This window comes from Nycticebus coucang, chromosome 5 (genome assembly GCF_027406575.1).
Source record: "Nycticebus coucang isolate mNycCou1 chromosome 5, mNycCou1.pri, whole genome shotgun sequence".
Classification (NCBI taxonomy): domain Eukaryota; kingdom Metazoa; phylum Chordata; class Mammalia; order Primates; family Lorisidae; genus Nycticebus; species Nycticebus coucang.
In genome coordinates, this window is record NC_069784.1 from 64,551,183 (window position 1) to 64,576,760 (window position 25,578).

General features: G+C 45.3%; 1 protein-coding gene across 3 annotated transcripts in view; it reads right to left on the reverse strand.

The window, feature by feature from the left end:
* Positions 1–12,398, reverse strand: part of MDN1 (midasin AAA ATPase 1) — a 170,033-nt gene extending 157,635 nt beyond the window's left edge. For all 3 annotated transcript variants that reach the window (XM_053591190.1, XM_053591189.1, XM_053591191.1), the window contains exons 1-2: positions 12,185–12,398; positions 3,801–4,027 (exon numbers count right to left, since the gene is read on the reverse strand). In XM_053591190.1, coding sequence (XP_053447165.1) covers positions 3,801–4,027; positions 12,185–12,286 — 329 coding nt within the window. In that variant the 5' untranslated portion in view covers positions 12,287–12,398. The remainder of the gene's footprint in view (positions 1–3,800; positions 4,028–12,184) is intronic.
* Positions 12,399–25,578: the final 13,180 nt, after the last annotated feature.

The following is a 25,578-nucleotide window of genomic DNA, read 5'->3' on the forward strand; positions in this document are numbered from 1 at the left end:
GCTGAGGTTTCATTGTAATGTCTTAGTTTCCCACACAGAAGATCTATTCTTCTGTGAGAAATTTAGAATAATTTAGAAATTCTCTAAACTATACAGTGAGTTATAAAGGCCTCTTTATACACTCAGAAGAAGTTTGAGTAGTCCTAGGATGTATAGCTTGGTTGTTCAGTGAAGGTCTTCCCCAGTACACTGCTAGTCTGTAAGGACTGGGAAAGGTTTTTTCAAAAGTCTTAACTACAGAAAAAAAAGAACTGCAAGGCACACAAAGAAACAGGGAAACAGGGCCAGGCCCAGTGGTTCACACCAATAATCCTAGCACTCTGGGAGGCCAAGACAGGTATATTGCCTGACCTACTGAGTTCAAGACCAGCCTGAGCAAGAACGAGACCCTGTCTCTAAAAAATAGCTGGGCAGGCTCAGAGCCTGTAGCACAGTAGTTATGGTGCCAGCCATCTACTTGAGGCTGGCAGGTTCAAACCCAGCCCAGGCCAGCTAGACAACAATGACAACTGCAACAAAGAATAGCCTGGCATTGTGGCGAGCACCTGTAGTCCCAGCTACTCGGGAGGGTGAGACAAGAAAATTGCTTAAGCCCTAGAGTTTGAGGTGCTGTGAGCTGTGATTCCACCGTACTCTACCAAGGGCAACATAGTGAGACTCTGTCTCAAAAAAAAAAAAAATATATATATATATATATAGTATATATATACACGTATGTATGTATAGATATATATATAGCCAGGTATTGTGGCAGGCGCCTGTAGTCCCAGCTACTCGGGAGATGCAGGCAAGTCAATGGCTTGAGCCTAGGACTTTGAGGTTGCTATCAGCTATCATGCCAAAGCACTCTATCCAGGACAACAAAGTGAAACTCTGTCTCAAAAAAAAAAAAAAAAAGAAAAGAAACAGGGAAACAGAGCCCAATTAATGGTAAAAAATAAAACTCTAGAAACCAACTCTACAAAAATACAGATATATGAACCACATGACAAAGAATTTAAAATAAATTAACTTGCCTAAAAATGTTCAATAACCTAACGCTAACCCAGGTACACAACTAAATGAAATCAGAAAAACAATCAGTCCATGAACCAATTAAGAACATCGATGAACCACAAAAAGAAACAAATTCTGTGCCTAAAATATGCAATAATTAAACTGAAGAAAAACATCACTAGAGAAGTCAATAATCAGCTGACTTGATGAGGCAGAAAAAGGAATTGGCAAACCTGAAGACATTAGAAATTATCATGTCAGAAGAACGGAAACAAAAAGGAATGAAGAAAAATAAGCAGAGTCTAAAAGGTGTATTAGACACTACGAAGAACAAATACAGGAGAACTTGTATAAGCTGGCCACCCATGGAACTGGAACAAAATGGTCCACACGTGGAGGTGGTCAACATAAGGAACTGTGTGGCTCCTCCTGTACTGACACGTACATGGGATGTGTAAGGTCAAAAACCTTCCAAATCTGAGGAAAGACAGGCATATATAAATTCAAGTTTGAAGTATTTCAACCACAGTAAACCCAAAGAGATCCGTCAAAGATGGAGAATCATGAAAGCAGCAAGAGAAACACACTTATCAAGGGAAGCTCCACAAGATTACTGGAGGATTTCTTAGAAAAACCTGGTGCACCAAAAGAGAATGGAATGAAAAATTCGACATGCTGAAAAGAAAAAAATTTTTAAAAATTACAAACCAACAGTACTATCTACCAACAATGGCCTTCAAATAACAAGGAAAAATTGGCCAGGCACCATGGCTGGCCCATAACCTGGCACCCTGGGAGTAGATCATTTGAGCTCAAGAGTTCAAGACCAGAAAGAGGAGGTCTGTGATGATACTGATTTCTGAGTTCACCACGCCTAGAAAATGGGGGTCCCTGTCCACTTCTGAGTGGAGGAACCCTGTATCATCCTAATAAGGGACTCTCTGTAGCGCTTCTAACTCCATACTTCCGCTCACCATGGCGCTAGTGAGTGTTCTCTAGGATTCTTTCCCTGAGACAAATCTCTGCCTGGGCTTCCTGGTTTTCAAATACTCTCTTAAAATTTTAAAAAACAAAAAATAGGGCAGCACCTATGACTCAAAAGAATAGGGCACCAGCCCCATATACCGGAGGTGGCGGGTTCAAACCTGGCCGCAGCCAAAAACTGCAAAAAATAAAAAAAAAAAATTAAATTAAATAAAAAAATGAAAAATCAAATCAAATAATAAAAAAATAAAATTTTGAGGGAAGCACCTGTGGCTCAAAGGAGAAGGTCGCCAGCCCCACATGCCGGAGGTGGCGAGTTCAAACCCAGACCTGGCCAAAAACTACAGCTCTTGAGGCCAGGCTGTAAGGGTGGCTCATGCCTGTAATCCTGGCACTCTGGGAGGCCGAGGCAAGTGGATTGCTTGAGCTCAGGAGTTCAAGACCAGCCTGAGCAACAATGAGACCCTGTCTCTACTAAAAAAGAAAAGAAAAATTAGCTGGGCATCATGGTGCACACCTGTGGTCTCAGCTACTTGGGAGGCGAGGCAAAAGGATGGTTTGAACCCAGAAGTCTGAGGTTGCTGTGAGCTATGACGCCACAGCACTCCACCCAGGGTAATAGAGTAAGACTGTCTCCCCCCTCCACAAAAAAAGAAGAGGAGAAGCCATCATAACAAATGCCGTGGAAACAGAAAGTATTATAAGAGAAAGCTATGAACAATTGTATGCCAACAAATTGAACTGCCTAGATCAGTGGTTCTCAACCTTCCTAATGCCAATACTCTTTAATACAGTTCCTCATGTTGTGGTGACCCCCAACCATGAAATTATTTTTGTTACTACTTCATAACTGTAATGTTGCAACTGTTATGAATCGAAATATAAACATCTGATATGCAGGATGTATTTAGGTGATCCCTGTGAAAGGGTCGTTGAACCCCCAAAGGTTGAGAACCGCTGGCCTAGATAAACTTCCAAAAACACACAACATATTCAGACTCAATCATAGCATGGCTGGGTAATCCCAGCACTTTGGGAGGTTCAGGCTGGAGGACTGCTTAAGTCCAAAGAGTTCAAGGCTACAGTGAGCTATGGATCACATCACTGCACTCCAGCCTGGGCGACACTTTAGAAGATAAGTTAAAAGTCCAATTCTAGGGTGGCACCTATGGCTCAGTGGGTAGGGCGCCAGCCCCATACACGGAGGGTGGTGAGTTCAAACCCCGCCCCAGCGGAACTACAACAAAAAAAAAGCTGGGCGTTGTGGCAGGCACCTGTAGTCCCAGCTACTTGGGAGGCTAAGGCAAGAGAATCACCTAAGCCCTAGAGTTGAAGGTTGCTGTGAGCTGTGTGACACCACGGCACTCTACTTTGGGCCATAAGTGTCTCTACAAAAAAAAAAAAAAAGTCCAATTCTAACAAAGCTTCTTGCTATGCTGATTGTGATGGATCTGTAGAAAGCTGGAAGGGATACTACATCTAACACTTCAAATCCAACCCCTCGGCTGCTCCAACAATCTCACCCATCTGAAGTGGATGATATAAAGAGCCTCACTCACCTCATTCATATCTGTCTCATATGCATGTTTTGTCACACAGTATAATCCTTGAGTGAACTGGAGACATATCCTGGCCATTTTTCCAGTCTTGTTTTGATGTCCAAGATTTAAAAGGAACCTAGTAAATGTTCACTGAACTGAGCTAGATACATGGGTTCTGCTTATGTTTATAAAAGAGTACTACCCATCTCTCTTATTTCTCAGCTCAGACTCCTCCTTACTTCCCAAGAGGGAAACATAAAGAATAAAACTGCTACTCACGGGAGAACATCAGGATGGTTACCAATGAGTTTGCTCATTGATACACAGAGCCGTTCGTGTAGATCATGGTTGACCTGGCCATCAGCTTTAATGGCTTCAGCATTCCTTTCCAACAAATCCAAAAGGAGAGGACGCAGCTGGCGACCAACCAGAACAGTACAGTCCTTATCAAGGAGCAACTGCGACAAGGTGTTTAGGATACACTGGCGATCCTGAGGGGTCCACACCTGCAAGAAAGGCAACACAAAGCATCTATATAAACACGCCAACCCAGTGGCTCACACCTGTAATCCCGGCACTCTGGGAGATTAAACTGCATGCACTGCTTAAGTTCAAGAGTTCAAGACCAGTCTGAGCAAGTGGGAGACCCTGTCTCTTCTAAAAATAGGGGAAAAGGGCAGGCATGGTGGCTCACGCCTATAATCTTACACGCCTGTAATCTGGGAGGCCACGGCAGTTGGATTGCCCTGAGCTCAGAAGTTTGAGACCAGCCTGAGCAAGAGTGAGACCCTGTCCCTAAAAACAGCCAGGCTTTGTGGCCGGCATCTGTAGTACCAAATACTTGGGAGGCTGAAGCAAGAGTTGTTTGGCAGGCCCGGGCTGGATTCAAACCCACCACCTCTGGTGTATGTGGCTGGCGCCTTAGCTGCTTGACCTATAAGCGCCAAGCCTTTTTTTATTTTTTTAAGACACAATCTCACTTGGTTGTCCTGGGGGTGAGTGCCATGATGTCATAGCTCACAGCAACCTCAAACTCTGAGGCTCAAGCAATTCTCTTGCCTCAGCCTTCCGAGATGCTAGACTACAGGTGCCCACCATAACGCTCAGCTGTTTTTTAGAGACGGGATCTCATTCTTGCCCAGGCTGGTCTCAAACTCCTGGGCTCAAGCACTCCACCCACCTCGGCCTCCCAGAGTGCTGGGATTACAGGGGGTGAGCCATGGGCTAGCCCTCAGAGTTATAATTTATAACTACATATCATCTGAAATGTATCTTTTCAGCTAATGAGAGACAACACCTAAAGCACCCTATGAAACCCAAGCAATCACGAAAACTAGCCAGCACAGTGGTTCACATCTATAATCCCAGCACTCTGGAAGGTTGGATATCCATCCCAGAGGGTGGACAGCTTGAGTTCCAGAGTCTGAAACCAGTCTGAGCCACAGCGAGATCCCACTCTACAACTAGCTAGGCATTGTGGCGGGCGCCTGCAGTCCCAGCTACTTGAGAGGTGTGGGCAAGAGGATCCCTTGAGCCCAAGAATTTGAGGTTGCTATGCTATCATGAGGCAGCATTCTACCCAGGGTGACAAAATCAGACTCTGTCTCATAAAAAAAAAAATCAAAATTTTGAGCGACACCTGTGGCTCAGTGTGTAGGGTGCTGGCCCCATATATCGAGGCTGGCAGATTCAAACCGGCCCCAGCCAAACTACAACCAAAAAACAGCTGTTGTGGCAGGTACCTGTAGTCCCAGCTACTCAGGAGCCTGAGGCAAGAGAATCGCCTAAGCCCAAGAGCTGGAGGTTGCTGTAAATTGTGACACCACAGCACTCTACCAAGAGCGATAAAGTGAGACTGTCTCTAAAAGAAAAAAAAAATCAAGGGCAGCACCTGTGGCTCAAGGAGTGAGGCGTTGGCCCCATATACCAGAGGTGGTGGGTACAAACCCGGCCCTGGCCAAAAACTGCAAAAAAAAAAAAAAAAAAATCAAAATTTTTCCTACTTCTAATTATTTTCATAATTACACTACAGAGTTGCTTTTACTACATTTGAACCTGAGCTAAAAATAACATTAAAGGCTCGGCACCTGTAGCTCAGCAGCTAGGGCACCAGCCACATACACGAGAGCTGGTGGGTTTGAATCTAGCCCAGGCCTGCCAAACAACAATGACAACTACAACCAAAAACTAACTGGGGGTTGTGGTGGGCGCCTCTAGTCCCAGCTACTCAAGGAGGCTGAGGCAAGAGAATCGCTTAAGCCCAAGAGTTTGAGGTTGCTGTGAGCTGTGATACCAAGGCACTCTACCGAGGGCAACAAAACCAAAATGGTCTCAAAAAAATAAAATAAAATAAAAATAACATTAAAGAGTCATCATTTGCTTAAAACATTTAAAGTTTTTCAAAAGCTGTCTTCTGCCAAAATATAAACTGATAGGAATTGTGAGTATATTAATCTGCAGGTTCAGCCAATAAACATTTACAGCCTATTATCGTCAGACACTATCCTAGACACAGAGCAACACAGTCCCTTCTCTTCTTGTACTCTGAACCAGGTTGAGTTACTTGAAAGTCAGTTGAAACAAAGGGAAAATAGGAAAAATAAAGGGGAAAATAAGAGCAGTCATTTGGAGAAGGTAATTGCAAAAGTGGTCTTCCAGAACAAATAGAAACTAAAGAGTGAGGGGCACAGAAGACAGAAGCATTCTAAAGAAAGGAAACGCAAAGTCAATGAACGAGCCAGGAAATAGCAAGGGCCAACCAAGACAATAGCAGCAGAGGGTAACATCAGGAGCAGGCCCCAGTGGGCAACAGCAGGAAGTGACAACCTGTGGTCATTCCAGGAATCTCAACCAAGCTGCAGCATCAAGCCCAGGGCAGAATGGAAAATCAGGCTAGGGAAGAGTTTATTTCTTTTTTTTGGTTTTTTGGCCAGGGCTGGGTTTGAACTCACTACCTCTGGCATATGGGACCGGCGCCCTACTCCTTGAGCCACAGGCGCCGCCCCGGGCAGGGTTTCTTTCTTAACTTTGCACTACTGCCATGTGGGGTAGCCCAATTGCTTGTGGAAGGTGCCTTGTGCATTACGAGGTGTTCAGCAGCACTAGATGCTAGTAGTACTCCCACCATAAGCAGATGCCAAAAAATGTCTATAGATGTACCCCTAGGAGCATTATCTCCCCCAAATTCCCACCCCTGGTAAGAACCATTAGGCTGGAAGGACATGCTAGAAATGCAACAAAAAAAATACATCATATGCCTTTTTTTTTTTGTAGAGACAGAGTCTCACTTTATGGCCCTCAGTAGAGTGCCATGGCATCACACAGCTCACAGCAACCTCCAACTCCTGGGCTTAAGCGATTCTCTTGCCTCAGCCTCCCGAGTAGCTGGGACTACAGGCGCCATCATATGCCATTTTTAAAAGCTGGGGTTTTGACTCTGGAGACAAGGGGGAACTTTATGCAAAATGGGACAGATTCAGATTTGTCTCATTAATGATTATGTTAACTGACCAGAATAGGGAATCTAAAGAGTTAAAAAGTATGTAGTTGTTAGTTCAGGCACTCGTAATTCAAGTGGTTACAGCATCAGCCACATGCACCGAGGCTGGCAGGTTCAAACCCAGCCAAGGCCTGCTAAACAACGACAACTGCAACAAAAAAACCAGTCGGGCTTTGTGGCGGGTGCCTATAGTCCCAGCTACTTGGGAGGCTGAGGCAAGAGAATCACTTAAGCCCAAGAGTCTGAGGTTACTGTGAGCCTATACAGTTGTTGCTTGGTGTGGGACAGTGATGAGGAATGACATTTAAAGGGTATGAGGTTTCTTTTTAAAGTAATGAAAATGTTCTAAAACTGTGGTGGCCTTTGCACTTAACCTGTGAATACAACAGTCCTTGCTTTGCCCAAGGAACATGTGTTCCACAACCCACATGGATTCCTCAAACTCCTTATAGTACCAAACCCTATACATACTATGTTTTTTCCTATATATAATACCTGAGATAAAGTTTCATTTATAAACTAAGCACAATAAGATAATAACTAATAAATTAAAACAATATACTATAAGCCGGGCGCTCCCGCCTGTAATCCTACCACTTTGGGAGGCTGAGGTGGGTGGATTGTCTGAGCTCACGTGTTCGAGACCAGCCTAAGCAAGCACCAAGACCCCCATCTCTACTAAAAATGAACAACTGAGGCAAGAGGATCACTTGAGCCCAAGAGTTTGAGATTGCTGTGAGCTATGACGCCATGGACACTCTACCAAGAGTGACAAAGTGAGACTCTGTCTCAAAAAAATACACATGTACGCTATAATAAAAGTTATGTGAATGTGGTCTCTCAAAATACCCTGTTATACTATACTCACACTTTTTCAGGGAATGAGTGAGATGATAAAATGACTATGAAGTAAGGTGAATGACACAGGCTTTGTGAGGCAGTTAGGTTGCTACTGACCTTCTGACAATACAGTAACTGTGGATCATTGAACCTCAATGATGTCAGCGATTAGCATGTGGGTAATATACAAGAGGGAGACATTGGACAAAGGAATGATTCACATCCTTACCCAGACAGGGTAGGATAGATGGGATAGCAAGAGATTTCTTAACACTACTTAGAATAGCACAAAATGTAAAACGTGAATTTATTTCTGGAACTTTCCATGTAATATTTTCACATCTTAGACAGCACCTGTGGCTCAGTGGGTAGGGCACCGGCCCCTTATTCCAAGTGTGGTGGGTTCGAACCCAGCCATGGCCAAACTGTGACAAAAAAATAGCCGGGCGTTGTGGTGGGTGCCTGTAGTCCCAGCTACTCGGGAGGCTGAGACAGGAGAATCGCCTAAGCCCAGGAGTTGGAGGTTGCTGTGAGATGTGATGCCACAGCACTCTACCGAGGGCAATAAAGTAAGACTCTGTCTCTAAAAAATATTTTTTAAAAAATACATATATATATATTTTTCAGATCTTAATTTCCAGGTAACTGACAACCATGGAAAGCAAAACTAAGGGGAAAGTCAGACTATTACATAGCAAAAACCTCTGAACTTTAAATAGATTGAATTCTATGCTATGTGAATTATATTTCAGAGCCGCTGTTTTTTTTTTCTTCTCCCTGCTGCAGGGAGTGCTGAGCTTTACCATCCTCCCTCAGGATGCCTCCCTATTTCTTTCCCCACCTTTCTTGTTTTTTAGCAAACCTTTTTTTTTTTTTTTTTTTGTAGAAACAGAGTTTCACTTTATGGCCCTCGGTAGAGTGCCATGGCATCACACAGCTCACAGCAACCTCCAATTCCTGGGCCTAAGCAATTCTCCTGCCTCAGCCTCAGAAGTAGCTGGGACTACAGGTGCCCGCCACAATGCCCGGCTAGCAAATCATTTTTTTTTTAATGTTGGGGATTCATTGAGAGTACAAGAGCAGTTTTGTTTTGTTTTTTTTTTTTTTTTTAGAGATAGAGTCTCATTTTGTTGCCCTTAGTAGAGTGCTGTAGCGTCACAGCTCACAGCAACCTCCAGCTCTTGGGCTTAGGCGATTCTCTTGCCTCAGCCTCCCAAGTAGCTGGGACCACAGGCGCTCGCCACGCCTCTCTATTTTTTTTGCTGCAGTTTGGCCAGGGCCGGGTTTGAACCCGCCACCCTCGGTATACCGGGCTGGCGCCCTACTCACTGACCCACAGATACCGCCTAAGAGCAGGTGTTTTTTTTGTTTGTTTTTTGGCCGGGGCTAGGTTTGAACCCGCCACCTCCGGCATATGGGACCCACGCCCTACCCCTTGAGCCACAGGTGCCACTCAGAGCAGGTGTTTTTAAAAATAAGTGTTAATAAGTGTTATTGATCAGGCACGGCAGCTCACACCTATAATCCAAGCATTCTGGGAGGCTGAGGCTGGTGGATTCCTCGAGCTCAGGAATTCGGAGACCAGTGTAAGCAAGAGCAAGACCCTGTTTCTACTACAAATAGGAAAACTAGTCCAGCATAGTGGCCCATGCCTATAGTCCCAGCTATTGTGGAGGCTGAGGCAGGAAGACTGCTCAAGCCCCAGGGTTTGAGGTTACTGTGTGCTAGAGTGCCACTATACTCTACCCAGGCAAAGTGAGACTCCTGTCTCAAAAAAAAAAAAAGAGAGAGATCATATTTCCAAAAATAGGGAGAGAAATAGAACAGCAATACAATCAATCAACTCTTCTCTGAGCAAAAGGCTTCAAAGTGTCACCAAAACTGGAAAGGAACAAGCCTGGAAGACATCTCCAAAGTTAACAGAATTTGACCCAAAATAAGAGACAAGAAAGGAGAGAAGCAATTATGCCCCATACCCCACCTCGTTATATCAAATGAAATATCTAGTAGCTTTAGTTCAGTAGCATTACCACAAAATTTCTAAAATCCACATGGGTCCTTCTTACATTTCAATGTCAGATTACCCTAAAATCTTATCTAATAAAAGTTATAAGCCTTTTTTCCCACTCCACTCCCAATACATAAACCAATTTTTCCTCCAATTACAGATAGTGCGTTATAAATCCCCTGGAACTGGTCCAAAACCCTGAACTCAGAAACTGTGCTCTAGATTCTAAGATCACTTATAGAAAATGCCTCTATCAACAAGACATAATTAAGGAGCCTTTCACAAACTCAGGTTATCTAAACTGATTATTTCCTTCCTTAGCTGAACTCACCAAAAATCGGTTTTCTTTCTAGAAACTCCCCATTTGTGTCAGTTCATTCCTTTCATCCCATTCCCATTGGAGACCCGCAGGCCAAAAATCCATAGGACATATTCAACTCCCGTTTAGCTCACAAGATAAACTTTTTGTCACTAAACAGAAAAGTCTCTGATGTTAATTCCCGGCCGCTCCAGACTGCCCAGGACCCTCAATCTCTGACCCAAAATACCGCTCCGTTGCTTCCTAACCAATGCAATACACATGTGGGCACTGTATTTACTGGAATTACAGAACTAAAAATACATTTTCTACTCTCGAGAAGTTTACAGATAGTGGAGTAAGCATAAAATCAGAAATTAAAAGGCAAAGTGAAAAGATGGGTAGTTAAGACTCAACTCAAGCAGAAAGTCAATGAGAGAAGGATCTTGAAAACTCAGCCAAAGACTAATTTCCCATAAAACCCTAGTTGACTTTGTAACTCGTAGGGTTAGTTTCAAAAAACAGCACTAGTTGTCAGGCTTTGTCCTTCAGATGCTCTAAGGGTCCTCAAACTGCAGTCGTCGGGCCACATGAGACGGTGTGATTATATTCGTTCCCGTTTCGTTTTTTTACTTCAAAATAAGGTATGTGGGGCGGCACCTGTGGTTCGGTGGGTGGGGTGCCGGGCCTATATACAGAGGGTGGCGGGTTCAAGCCCAGCCCCAGCCAAACTGCAACAACAACAAAAAAAATGGCCAGGCGTTGTGGTGGGCACCTGTAGTCCCAGCTACTCCGGAGGCTGAGGCAGGAGAATCGCCTAGGCCCAGGAGTTGGAGGTTATTGTGAGCTGTGTGACGCCAGGGCACTCTACCTCAGGCAATAGGGTGAGACTGTCTCTACAAAAAAAAAAAGTTTAAAAAAAAATTAAAAAAGGGCGGCGCCTGTGGCTCTGTCGGTAAGGCGCCGGCCCCATATACCGAGGGTGGCGGGTTCAAACCCGGCCCCGGCTGAACTGCAACCAAAAAATAGCTGGGCGTTGTGGCGGGCGCCTGTAGTCCCAGCTACTCGGGAGGCTGAGGCAGGAGAATAGCTTAAGCCCAGGAGTTGGAGGTTGCTGTGAGCTGTGTGATGCCATGGCACTCTCCTAGGGCCATAAAGTGAGACTCTGTCTCTACAAAAAAAAAAAAAAAAGATGTGCAGTGTGCGTAGGAATTTGTTCATAGTTTTTTTGTTTGTTTGTTTTTAACTATAGTCCAGCCTCCAACGGTCTGAGGGACAGTCTGTTTAAAAAGTTTGAGCACCCCTAGCCGGGCGTTGTGGCGGGCGCCTGTAGTCCCAGCTGCTTGAGAGGCTGAGGCAAGAGAATCGCGTAAGCCAAAGAGTTAGAGGTTGCTGTGAGCCGTGTGACGCCACGGCACTCTACCCGAGGGCAGTACAGTGAGACTCTGTCTCTACAAAAAAAAAAAAAAAAAAAAGTTTGAGGACCTCTTAAGTATTTATGTGAACTGTCTCCCAAAATAGCTGCGAAATTCCCTTGGGGCAAAGACCGTAACGGATTTATCTATTCCTTACACTGCCATCTTCTGCCTTCGGCACAGAATGCTATCAATACTTGTCAATGAGCCAAAAAAGAACGAGCAAAAAAGAAAAAAGTCGCATAAATTAAAGGGGGTGGCTGGATTACGCACACGTTCACGCGTCTAAAGCACAGACGCACCCACAATTTCAGAAAAACAAACCGTATCTGCCACGCGCAGCTACTACGTTGCTTAGGGATGAGAGGGGGTGGGAAAGGGACTGGAAGGGCCCCCACACACACCAAAACAAAAACTAAAGGCTCCCTTCAGTCACCTAAACTCCGCGCAGACGCCCCAGCAACTAGCCAGCCCCGGGAGGCAACTGGAGCGCTAACGCGCCGCTTCTCCCCGCCGGGCTGGCCCCCGCCTAGGAGCGCAGGGCGAGCGCGTGGGGGACGGCCAGAGTCTGCCCGGAGCTTTCCTTCTCCCTCCTCCCCTCACCTGCTTGGCCAAGAACCTGCCCAGCTCGCTGCGGCTCTTCTCGTTCTTGGCTGCGATTAATCGCAGCGGGGCGGCCACCACCTCCAGCAAGAGGTGCTCCATGACCCCAGGGTCACCAGCAGGCAGCCATCTACGCTCGCGCCAAAGTGCCAGCGTCCGGGGCGCTACCGACTACGCCCCCACAGAAAGCGCCCCGCGCTTCCTGGCGGGGACCTGAGAGCGTCAGCACACGTGGGTGAGCACACGGCGCTTAGCGTCATCAGTCGGCGACGGAAATGCCGGGCGCTCCTGATCCCGCCCCCTCACGGGCAGAAATGCCAGGCGTCACCACGCGTCATTTCCGGGAGAGGAATCGAAGGGGACAGGCATTTTGTCAACAGGTTGCAATACTTGAGATAAGAGAGACTCCCAGACAAGTCACGGTTGCTCGGATAGAAGATTCCGTTGGGAGAAGGCAGGCGACGAGGGACTTAACGATTCATCCCACCCGGCCTCCTGCTTCAAAACGCCTCTGACCCCCTCACTTACCAACTTGAGAATAAGTGTGACAAGGATACCCCTTGCAGTTTCTCAATAAAAATAAATGGAAGTAAATGTTCAATTTGGGAATATTTAAAATATGACATACAGGCTCGGTGCCTGCCACATACACAGGAGCTGGAGGGTTTGAATCCAGCCAGGGCCTGCCAAACAACGACAACTACAACCAAAAATAAAACAGCCGGGGTGGCGCCATATACCAAGGGTGGCGGATTTGAACCCGGTCTGGCCAAACTGCATCCACAACAACAGCAAAAAAAATACCCAGGCATTGTGGTGGGTGCCTGTAGTCCCAGCTACTTAGGAGGATGAAGCAAGAGAATAGTTTAAGTCAGTGGTTCTCAACCTTCCTAATGCCACGACCCTTTGATACAGTTAATTCCTCATGTTGTGGTGACCCCCCAAACACAAAATTATTTTTGTTGCCTACAAAACCACTGGCTGAAGCCCACGAGTTTGATGTTGCTGTAAGCTGTGATATCACAGTACTCTACCCAGGGTGACAGTTTGAGACTCTGTCTCAAAACACACACACACATACACACGATATACAGCCTGGCGAAGTGGCTCACACCTGTAATCCTAGCACTGCGGGAGGCCTAGGTGGATGGATTGCCTGAGCTCATGAGTTCTAGACCAGCCTGAGCCAGAGCCAGAGCAAGACCTCATCTCTAAAAATAGCCAGGTGTTGTGGAGGGTGCCTGTAGTCCCAGCTACTTGGAGGCTGAGGCAAGAGAATTGCTTAAGCCCAAGAGTTTGAGATTACTGTGAGCTGTGATGCCACAACACTCTATGGAGGGCAACCAAGTGAGACTCTGTCTCTAAAATAAAATATTACATACACATTATATACTATTCTGAAGATATTAAGAAAGAAAAGTACTCAAAAGGACATTTACATGTGTACGAAGGTCAACAACGAGCCTGGAGGACCTAAGGAAATTTCATACCAAAATATGATTCCTTGGTATAAAGAATGTTTTGAATTAAAGGCCATTCAAGATCAGAGAGCCCTGGAAGAGGCTTTTCCTCTGTCAACTTAAAACCTGAGCAACCTGATTTAGAATCAGCAGGGGCTGCTGACTTTCTTATTACATGTGAATAGACCTGGCCCCAGGGTCATTTGAAGCTGGAGACCAGTCTCAGGTTAATCTACAAATCAATCTGTTTCCACCCATCTACACACATTCCCCCCTACCCTGTGCACACACTTTCACACTTTCCCCACCTCCCTTCCAAAAGGCAACTATAGGGTGGGGCGCCGAGGCTCATGCCTGTAATACAGGCACTCAGGGAGGCCGAAGTGGGTGGGTCGCCTCAGCTCAAATTCCAGACCAGCCTAAGCTAGAGGAAGACCGCCTCTCAAAACATAGCAGGGCTTTTGTGATGGGCACTTGTAATGCCAGCTATGAGGGAAGCAAGAGAATCGCTTGAGTCCAGGAGTCTGAGATTGCTAAGAGCTACAATGCCATGGCATTTGGATGGGTGGGGGTGGGGGGGTAAGACTTTGTCTCAAAAAAGGCAACTGTGATCCAGTTGACTATCCAGTATTGTCTTTGGAATCTTTTGGTTTGTAATCTTGTTTGAACAAATGTTTTAAGCCTTTGATATTTGGCAAACCTTCCAAAATCAAAACTCTAAATTTGGTCTTTTTGAAATATTAAGACCACTGATAGTCTGAGAAAGACATATTAGGCTTATTTGACATGTTAAAAATGAATAGGAAATATTATCAAATATGTGGTGGTGGTTAATTTTTTGTGAATCATGTTTATGAATGTTCTAATATTATAAAATATTATTGATCTTAGACCAAAATATTGGTCTTAGTGTATTTTGTCAGAAATAATTTTAATTCATCTCAGAAAGTGTTTTTTGTAACTGGCTGAAAGTTTGTCTTTCAAGGGAAATACTAGAAAAGGCTAGCAAATCCTCTCAAATTAAATTCTGATGTCTTTGGAAATTAAATACCATTGGACTAAAAGCAAACTTCTAGGACTTTAATCAGAAAGCTAACTTAGAACAGAGGCTCAGCGCCTGTGGCTTAAGCAGCTAAGGCGCCAGCCACATACACCTGAGCTGGTGGGTTCAAATCCAACCTGGGCCGGCCAAACAACAATGATGGCTACAACTAAAAAATAGCCAGGTGTTGTGGTGGGCGCCTGTAATCCCAGCTACTTAGGAGGCGGAGGCAGGAGAATCGCTTGAACCCAGGAGTTGGAGGTTGCTGTGAGCTGTGATTTCACAGCACTCTACCCAGGGGAAAAACTTGAGGCTCTATCTCAAAAAGAAAAAAAAACAGAACAGAAACCAGTCACATGGAACGGAGCTCATTTGTTATGGCTTTTTGTTTGAAACATTGCTGATTCTTTTTGTGTTCTGTTTTCCAGAAGTCAAGAAAACCATTTTCCATCTCTCGAGCTATTTGTACCTTTCAGCAATGTATGTACTCATAGACCTAAAAACTCAGGCAGGGTAGAGTGCATGAACAGGGCCATAGAGCAGAATTGGTTAACTCTGTGAGGACGCAAAGCTTAATTGGATACAGGCCTCCATCAATCCTCTGCAAATTTAGCAAGGGTACCACAAGGATACACCTGCAGGGTCCTCTCCATGGTGACTTCACTTTTGGGAATTTGTAGACTTAACTTCCTGGCACTTGGAAATTTCCACTTCTGTGAAATCCTGTAGTTCTGTAGGGGCTGGAATAGCATCCCCCACTTGATTCAAACTGGCCAATGAAAAAGATCCCTATGGGTTGGAACTATTTTTTTTTTTTTTTTTTTTTTTTTTTTAGAGACCGAGTCTCACTTTGTCGCCCTTGGTAGGGTGCTGGGGTGTCACAGCTCACAGCAACCTCCAGTTCTTGGGCTTAGGTGATTCTCTTGCCTCAGCCTCCCAAGTAGCTGGGACTACAGGCACCCACCACAACACCCGGCTATTTTTTTGTTGCAGTTTGGTTGGAGCTGGGTTTGCACCACCTTGGTATATGGGGCCGGCGCCCTACCCACTGAACCACAGGCACTGTCCTGGGTTGGAACTTTTTATCTGGAGATAAAAAGGGAAAGACCAAGCCAGTCGGGGAGCGCAGCCATTTGGAATTCTACGCCATAAGCTCCCGGCTGGTGAATAAAGCCCTTCCTCTTATAAACGTGGTGTTTGGGTGCTCTTTCTCTCCGTTGGGCCTCATTGTCCTGCAACAAGCACATCCTCCTCCAGCCACATACTGGGAACTGGCTGGTCGACACACAGCTGAAACCTGAGGAAACTCCTTGCAGGACTTGTCTTAATTGAACTTTGGACTTTGGGAAAAGGGGCAGAGGGATGTAATCTGTGTACCCACACCACTGAGATAGGACAAAGGGTGGCTCCTTTATAGCTGCTATGAATGTGAAGGCACCCAGAAGGGAGCTTGAGCTCATAATGACATACAGTACTCTATGTATGACACAGGGAAAAGTCAAAACTCATAGGTATACTAGCCCACCACAGTACAATTATGACCTGGGTAGAGAACCCAAGAGAAGTCACAGTCCCTGAAATCTGAGAGCTGGTCTAGAAAAGGGAAATAGGAAAGCCTAGCCAGGTGACTCTGAAGTTTACTGCCTATAGCACCATGCAAGGATGCTGCAGCAGAAGGAACTGGGAAAGAAACTATAGGATAGATCAGAAATACTTCTGTGCCTTAGATTTTGTAGAAAAGTGATATGAAGTTGAATGTGAAAAGTGATTAATACCAGCTCCTGCAGAAGCAAACTGATATTGAGACCCCAAATTAAAATATATATGGAGTCTCAAAAGGAGGGAATGGGAGAGGATACCCAAGAAGGGTGAGGTCCAGGAGACCATAGGATACACCTGTGGGGTCCTCTCCATGGTGACTCAGCTCTTGGGAATTTGTAGACTTAAGTTCTTGGAACTTGGAAATTTCCACTTCTGTGAAATCTTGTTCTGTGGGGGCTGGAACAGCATCTCCGACTTGATTCAAACTGACCAGTGAGAAAATTACCTGTGGGTTGGAACTTTTTTTTTTTTTTGAGACAGAGTCTCACTATGTCATCCTGAGTAGAGAGCTATGGAGTCACAGCTCATAGCAACCTCCAACTCTCAGGCTTAAGCAATTCTCTTGCCTCAGCCTCCCAAGTAGCTGGGACTACAGGTGCCCACCACAACGCCCAGCTATGTTTTGTTTTGTTTTGTTTTGTTTGCAATTTTTGGTTGGGGCTGGGTTTGAACCCGCCACTTTTGGCATATGGGGCTGGCGCCCTACCCCTTTGAGCCACAGGCACCACCCCCAGCTATGTTTTTTTTTTGTTGTTATTTTATTTTTAATTTCAGTGTGCTTGTTCATTCTTCTTTGTTTGAAGTACTCCTTTTTTGTTGATTTTCTTTCTCCTGCGGTGCTGGCTGTTTTTGATGATGTTAGTAGAGACGGGGTCTTACTCTGGCTCACTGCTGCTCAGACGGGTCTTGAACCTCTGAGCTCAGACAACTTACCCGCCTCGGCCTCCCACAGCGCTGGGACTACAGGCGTGAGCCACCATGCCCGGCCCCAGCTATGTTTTTTGTTACAGTTGTCATTGTTGTCTAGCTGGACTGGGCACCTACCCACTGAGCTACAGGCACCACCAGTTTTTTTTTTTTAGACAAGAGTGCTATGCATTACAGCTCACAGCAACCTCAAACTCTTGGGCTCAAGTGATTCTCTTGCCTCAGCCTCCCAAGTAGCTGGGACTACAGGCACCCACCACAATGCCCAGCTATATTTTTGCTGAAGTTGTCAATGTTGTTTACCAGGCCCAGGCTGGGTTTGAACCGGGCAGCCCCAGTGTATGTGGCTGGCACTTTAACCACTAATCTATGGGCATGGAGCCCAGATAATCATTTTTTGAGGTGAAATTTCCTTAGCTCCTTCAGAGGCTATAATTTGGCTGGGTGCAATGGGTAATGACTGAAATACCAAGACCCTGGGAAGCTGAGGTGGGTAAATTGCTTTTGCTCATGAGTTCAAGAGTAGCCTAAGCAAGAGGGAGTCCCTGTCTCCACCAAAAATACAAAAAGTAGGTGGGCATTGTGGTACTGACTTACAGTCCCAGGCAATTGGGAAGCCAATGCAAGAGGATAACTTCAGTCTATGAGTTTGAGGTTGCTGTGAGCTATGATGACACCAAGGCACTGTACCCCAGGATAAGACTCTGTCTCAAAAAAAAATTTTTTTTTTCACTTTTTATACTCAGGTGATTTTTGTATCCTGAAAGAGACATCTTGTTAAAGAGACATTTTGAAAAAAAAACATTTTTTTTTTCACTTTTTATACTCAGGTGATTTTTGTATCCTGAAAGAGACATCTTGTTAAAGATTGTCACCATGCTCATTAGAGAAGTGCTTATCTTCTCTAATGGAAGATATAGGAGCCACAAAGAGAAAAATACTCCCAGGGCTGAGCACTTGTAGCTCAGTGGGTAGGGTGCCAGCCACATACACCGGAGCTGCCAGGTTCGAACCTGACCCAGGCCTGATGAACAACAATGACAACTACAACAACAAAAATAGCCGGGCATTGTGGCAGGTGCCTGTAGTCCCAGCTACTTGGGAGACTGAGGGAAGAGAATCACTTAAGCCCAAGAGTTTGAGATTGCTGTGAGCTGTGACACCACTGAAACTCTACCAAGGATGACATAGTGAGACTCTGCCTCAAAAAAAAGAAAAAAAATGATCCCAGGCACCAGTTGGAAGAAGAAGAGGCTTTATTCAGCAGCCAAGAGACTTTTTGGACTAGTATCCTAAAAAACCGAGCCCACCGACTCAATTTCTGACCTTTCTTTTATACATTTTAGGGCTTGGGTGTATGTGAAAATGTTATGATTCAGGGAAGGTCAGGCCGGCCCATGCACTTGATGCATGCCCCTCCCCAAAGACGACAGAAGGTCAAAGAAGTTACAAGTTTCCTATGGGCTCAACATGCATCCTCTGGTGGGTATATAGATTATAGAAACATCTGCTGTTGGTGTAAGTGTCAGAGAGACAGCCTTGTAGCCTTCAGGGATAAGCTCGCTCCTGCAATGTTAAGAAAAGGGGGCAAGAAACAGACTACATAGCATGGGATGGTGTGTAGCAAAGTTCTTTATTCGGGCGTCTGATTTTATACACTTCTAGTCACGTACACACTTAATCTATCATCTGTTAGTTTCACCATTACCTCATTTTACCTATCTGAAATTAATTTGTAAGGAAATATCCTGTTACCACATCAACACAATCACTTCTGCAGTTAACATTCTTCTCTAGACATTGACTAATCTCTTGGGCAAGTATCTAAATAAAGATCACAAAGAAGAAAATAGCCACAGGGGAACAGAGTTAATGGAAGAGTGCCTTCAAGCCTTGACTCAGTTTACCCAGCATGAAGTAACACTGTGTTTCTCCACGGGGCAGAACACCTGTAGACCTCTGACAATATGTTTTTAACATACGTCAACCCTCTGGCCCATATCTCTGAGGAGGGGCTGCATGCCCTTTGACCTCAGGCTTAACAAGCACAACTTCAGAGAACCAGCCTGTGGGATTTTAACTCCAAACAAGCCAGCTCTGTGCGCGTGATCCAGGGGGCCCAGGTTCCTTAAGCCTCTGCAAGAACAGCAAGCTGGGACGGCGCCTGTGGCTCAGTGAGTAGGGCGATGGCCCCATATACCGAGGGTGGCCGGTTCGGACCCAGCCCCGGCCAAACTGCAACAGAAAAATAGCCGGGCATTGTGGCGCATACCTGTAGTCCCAGCTGCTCGGGAGGCTGAGGCAAGAGAATCGTGTAAGCCCAAGAGTTAGAGGTTGCTGTGAGCCGTGTGACGCCACGGCACTCTACCAGGGGGCAGTACAGTGAGACTCTATCTCTACAAAAAAAAAAAAGAACAGCAAGCTGTTTTTAACTCACACTGAATTCACTTTGTGCGCTTGATGTAGGATATGTTTATTGCTAAATATTATCCTACATCTGCTGTAGTGGGGGTTGTAATTAGTAGCTATGTACTTATCACAGACTGCCTGCACAGAGTTACTAGGACAGAGTCTAGTTCTGTTTCACTCCCCTGACTCAATTCCTGAACTGCAAAATTAAAAGGTATAGATTCAAGACAGGCATGGTGGCTCCCGCCTGTAATCCCAGCACTTGGGAGGCCAAAGTGGGCAGGTTGCCTGAGCTCACAGGTTGGAGACCAATCTGAGCCAGAGCAATACCCTGTCTCTAAAAATAGCCGGGAGTTGTGGTAGGCGCCTGTAGTCCCAGCTACTTGGGAGACTGATGCAAGAGGATCACTTGAGCCCAAGAGTTTGAGGTTGCTGTGAGCTGTGACTGGGGGTGACAAAGTTTCAAAAATGAAAAAAAAAGTGTATTCATAGGTCCCTATTTCTCATTTTATCTTTTTAAGGTTTTTTTTTTAATTGTTTGGAATTCATTGAGGGTATAAATAATTAGGTTACACTGATTGCATTTGTTAGATAAAGTCCCTCTTATAATTGTGTCCTGCCTTCAAGAGGTGTGCAGTACACCATGACCCCCTCCCCCTCTCTCTTCCCATCTCCCCACTTGCTCATTCTCCTACCCACCCGCCTTGTATCAGCTCATCTACTGCCTTCATATCAGAATACAGTACATTGGATTCTTGCTTCTCCATTCTTGCGAAACTTTACTTAGAACATGTTCCATCTCCATCCAGATTAATATAAAAGATGTAAAGTCTCCATCTTTTTAGTGGCTGAATAGTATTCCATGGCATACATATACTTTGGCTAGTTAATCTATTCCTGAGTTGGTGGGCATTTAAGCTGTTTCCAGATTTTGGGGATTGTAAATTCAGCTGCGATAAACAGAAAATGCATCCAGGGAGACAGCTAATCCCAAAACACTTCAGGTCTATACCACACCTTGCTGAAATTCTTCAATTACTATTGCTTCTATGGTAAATAATTACTATTCTATAACTTAGCAGAACTGTTGAATTAATGGTCTGATTTCTTTTGTTATTGTTGGGGGTTTTTGTTTGTTTGTTTGTTTGAGACAGAGTCTCACTATGTTGCCCTCCGTAGAGTGCTACAGCATCACAGCTCACAGCAACCTCCAACTCTTGGGCTTAAGTGATTTTCTGGCCTCAGCCTCCCAAGTAGCTTGGACTACAGGCACCTGCCACAATGCCTGGCTGTTTTCTTGTTGCAATTGTCAATGTTGTTTAGCTGGCCCAGGCCAGGCTCGAACCCGCCAGCCTCAGTGCATGTGGCTGGCACCATAACCACTGTGATATGGGCTCCAAGCCTTTGGTATTTTTTGTTTGTTTGTTTGTTTTTGAGACAGAGCTTCAAGCTGTCACCCTGGGTAGAGTGCTGTGGCATCAAAGCTCACAGCAACCTCCAACTCCTGGGCTCAAGAGATTCTCCGGTCTCTACCTCCCAAGTAGCTGGGACTACAGGCACCCGCCACAACACCCAGATATTTTTTGGTTGCAGCCGTCATTGTTGTTTGGCGGGCCTGGGCTGGATTAGAACCCTCCAGCTCAAGTGTATGTGGCTGGCGCCTTAGCCGCTTGAGCCACAGGCGCCGAGCCTATTTGTTTGTCTTTGAGACAGAGTCTCACTTTGTCGCCCTGGGTAGAGTGCTGTGCCATCACAGCTCACAGCAATCTCAAACTCTTGTGCTCAAGTGATTCTCTTCTCTCAGCCTCCCAAATATCTGGGATTACAGGCACCTGCCACTATGCCCTGCTATTTTTTTTTTTTTTTTAAGAGATGAGGTCTTACTCTTGCTCAGGCTGATTTTAAACTCATGAGCTCAAGCAATTTATCCTCAGCCTCCCAGAGTGCTAGGATTATAGGCGTGAGTCACCTCATTCAAACTTGCTTTGTTTTTTTAGTCAGAGTCTCATTTTGTCATGTGAGTGTTCTGGTATCATCATAGCTCACAGCAACCTCAAACTCTTAAGCTCAAGTGGTACCTTCCTCAGCATTCCGAGCAGCTAGGACTACTGGAACCCACCAGTTAATTTTTTTATTTTTCGTTGAGATGGGGTACAGCTCTTGCTCAGGCTGGTTTTGAACTTCTGAGCTCAAGGGATCCTCCTGCCTTGGCCTCCCAGGTTGCTAGGATTACAGGTATGAGGCACTATGCCTGACCTAATGGTGTGGTTTTGAAAATGAAATTCTTTTTTTTAGTTTTTGAGATAGAGGCTTACTATGTCGCCCTCAGTAGAGTGCTGTGACATCACAGCTGACAGCAACCTCAAATTGGACTCAAGCAATTTTCTTGCCTCAGCCTCCCAAGGAGCTGGGAGGTGCCCACTACAGGTGCCCACCACGATGCCCAGCAATTTTTTTTTATTGTTGTTCAGCAGGCCCAGGCAGGGGTCAAACCCACTAGCCCTGGAACATGTGGCCAGTGCCCTAACCACTGAGCAATGGGTGCTGAGCCCTGAAAATGAAATTCTTAACAAATTAAAAAAAAAAAAAAAAAGAAGAAAGAAAGAGGCTTGGTGTCTGTAGCTCATTGGCCAGGGCACCAGCCACATACACCAGGGCTGATGGGTTCAAACCTGGCCTAGGCCTGCCAAACAACAATGACAACTATAGCAACAACAATAACAACAAATAGCCGGGCGTTGTGGTGGGCACCTATAGTCCCAGCTACTTGGGAGGCTGAAATAAGAGAATCGCTTAACCTCAAGAGTTGGAGGTTGCTGTGAGCTGTGACACCACAGCACTCTACCAAGGGCAACAAAGTGAGAAAAGGAAAAAGAAAAGAAAATTCATTTTCTTCCTTAAGCTGTCCCTCTGTCCCAATGTGGGGAATGGCAATAACATTATAGTTAGTCTATCCCAAAGTGCTGGGACTGGAAAAACATATCTAATTGTTGGATCTGCCATATGATTCCTAACCAATTCATTCCTTTAGTAGTACCTGTGACTCACTTTTTAAAAGTCCCGAATGTCACCACTTACTACATTTTTTTTTCTCTCACCTGGCCTATTTTTATTTTCTTTAAGACATTTGTTTACGGCAGCGCCCGTGGCTCAACAGAGTAGGGTGCCTGGCCCCATATGCCAGAGGTGGCGGGTTCAAACCTAGCCCCAGCCAAAAACTGCAAAAAAATAAAAAATAAAAAGACACTTGTTTACCCAGAAATGCAGGGATCAAGGGGGTCCTGGGTGCAGTCTGGGTTAAAAGTTGAGCCAATGTTAACAAGAGACAAATTAAAACGGGGACACTTGTATTCAGGTATGGAGAAGTCATATTTGGAAAGTTAATGCAGAAGAAGGTTGCTCTAAATGTAATAATTGTGGGCTGGGCACTGTGGCTCACGCCTGTCATCCTAGCAATCTAGGAGGTGGTGAGATGGATGCTGGCGGCCTCGCAACAGCCTCACTCCATAAGACCAGGGGGCTGGGTAGGAAGAAGGGGGAAAAGAGGTAAATGAAATGATGCCAAGTACCATCACTCTTAGCTTGGTCTTAGATCGGGGGAACAAAACACAGATAAGAGCTAACAAGCTAAGTGCTGTCAGGATGAAAGTTAACAAGCTAAGTGCTGTGACAAATTGCTGTACTTATCCATTAATTGCTAGATCTGCATTGTGTTACTTTTATGTTACCTCATTGTTATCTATCTGCCGTTTATGTTATCTACCTGCTAATCTGCTAAATTGCAAGGTTCACTTTGTGACTCCGCACTTGCTTTTTGCTTCCTTTGCCAACTTTCAGCCCACCTGTTTGTCCCTTTGCCAACTTTCAGATTATGAAAACCCCAACTTCAGACCCCTAAATGCTCTGTTACTTAGTCTGCCTTAGACTTTGCTAAGACAGCCCCGCAGTTAATAAAAGACTCCTTTTGGGGGGATGGCACCTGTGGTTCAGTGGGTAGGGCACCAGCCCCATAAACCGAGGATGGCAGGTTCAAACTCGGCCCCAGCCAAATTGCAACAAAAGAATAGCCAGGCATTGTGGCGGGCGCCTGCAGGCTCAGCTACTCTGGGGGCTGAGGCAAGAGAATCGCCTAAACCCAGGATTTAGAGGTTGCTGTGAGCTGTGACAGCACATCACTCTACTGAGGGTGATAAAATGAGACTCTGTCTCTACAAAAAAAAAAAAAAGACTCCTTTTTGAACTTCTAATTGGAGTTGGTGGTCCTTATCTTGCTCCATTACAGCAGAGGCTGGTAGATAGATTGTTTGAGCTCACTAGTTCAAGAACAGCCTGAGCAAGAGTGAGACCCTGTTTCTAAAAATTAGCTGGCAGGTAATTTGGCAGGTACCTGTAGTCCCAGCTACTTAGGAAGCTGAAACAGGAGGATTGCCTGAGCCCTAGAGTTTGAGGTTGCTGTGAGCTATGATGCCATAGTACTTTACCCAGGGTGACAGAATAAGACTCTGTCTCCAAAACCAACCAAACAAACAACAATAAAACCCCAAAACCTATCAGCTACCTTTGGTCACATAGCTGAAGACATTGCAAAAGCAAAGTGCAGTTCAAAGTCTTTAAATTCTCTCTCTTTTTTTTTTAAACAGAGTTTCACTATGTTGCCCTTGGTAGAGTGTCGTGGCATCACAGATCACAGCAACTTCTTGGGCTTAAGCAATTATCTTGCCTCAGTCTCCCTAGTAGCTGAGACTACAGGCACCTACCACAACGCCTAGCTATTTCTGGTTATAGTTATCATTGTTTGGCAGGCCTGGGCTGGGTTTGAACCTGCCAGCTCCAGTGTATGTTGCCAGCACCCTAGCGCTGAGCTACAGGGGCCAAGCCAAAGTCTTTAAATTCTTTAACCTAGATAGTGCTAGATAACAGAACTGCCCTGGACTATTTATTTGCTAAACAAGGAGATATCTGTACCATAGCTCATACTACTTGTACCTATATCAACACTTCCATAGAAGTGAAAACTTGACTGGAAAGAATAAATCGAAAGACCAAATGGTCACAAGACATAAGAAAATCTGATCCTCTATGACTCATTCAGTTGGTTACCCTAAGGATTGCATTCTTTATTTATTTCCCTGAGTAAAGCGTCTTAAAATCGCCTCAGTCTCTTATTCATTGTATTATGTGTCTTCAAAGCAACCGGCTCACCAGGACAGGTGGCTCCTCACGCCTGCAATCCCAGCACTTGGGAGGCTGAGGCGGGTGGATTGCCTGAACTCACAGGTTCCAGACCAGCTTGAGCCAAAGTGAGACCTCCTCTCTAAAAATAGCTGGGCGTTGTGGCAGGCATCTATAGTCCCAGCTATTTGGGAGGGAGAGGCAGGAGAATCACTTGAGCCCAGGAGTTGGAGGTTGCTATGAGCTGTGATGCTACAGCACTCTACCCAGGGCAACAGCTTGAGGCTCTGTCTCAAAATAAATAAATAAATAAATTTAAAGTGTTTGAAACAGATCAAAGTATTCTATCTACAAATGGAGTTATGAATATTGAAGGAACATTAACTAACTATAGTTTATAAAGGAGACTGATGGCTCGGCACCTGTAGCTCAGCTGCTAGGGTGCTGGCCACATATACAGGGACTGGCGTGTTCAAACGCAGCCCAGACCTGTAAAACAATGACAACTACAACAACAAAAAAATAGCTGGGTGTTGTGGCAGGCACCTGGAGTCCCAGCTACTTAGGAGACTGAGGCAAGAGAATCACTTTAGCCCAAGAGTTTGAGGTTGCTGTGAGCTGTGACACCATAACACTCTACTGAGGGCAACATAGTTAGACTCTGTCTCAAAAAATATACATATATATGTGTGTATGTGTGTGTGTGTGTGTGCGCGCGTGCGCGTGTGTGTATGTATGTATGTATGTATGGAAGGGGACTAATGGCTCGGTGTCTGTGGCTC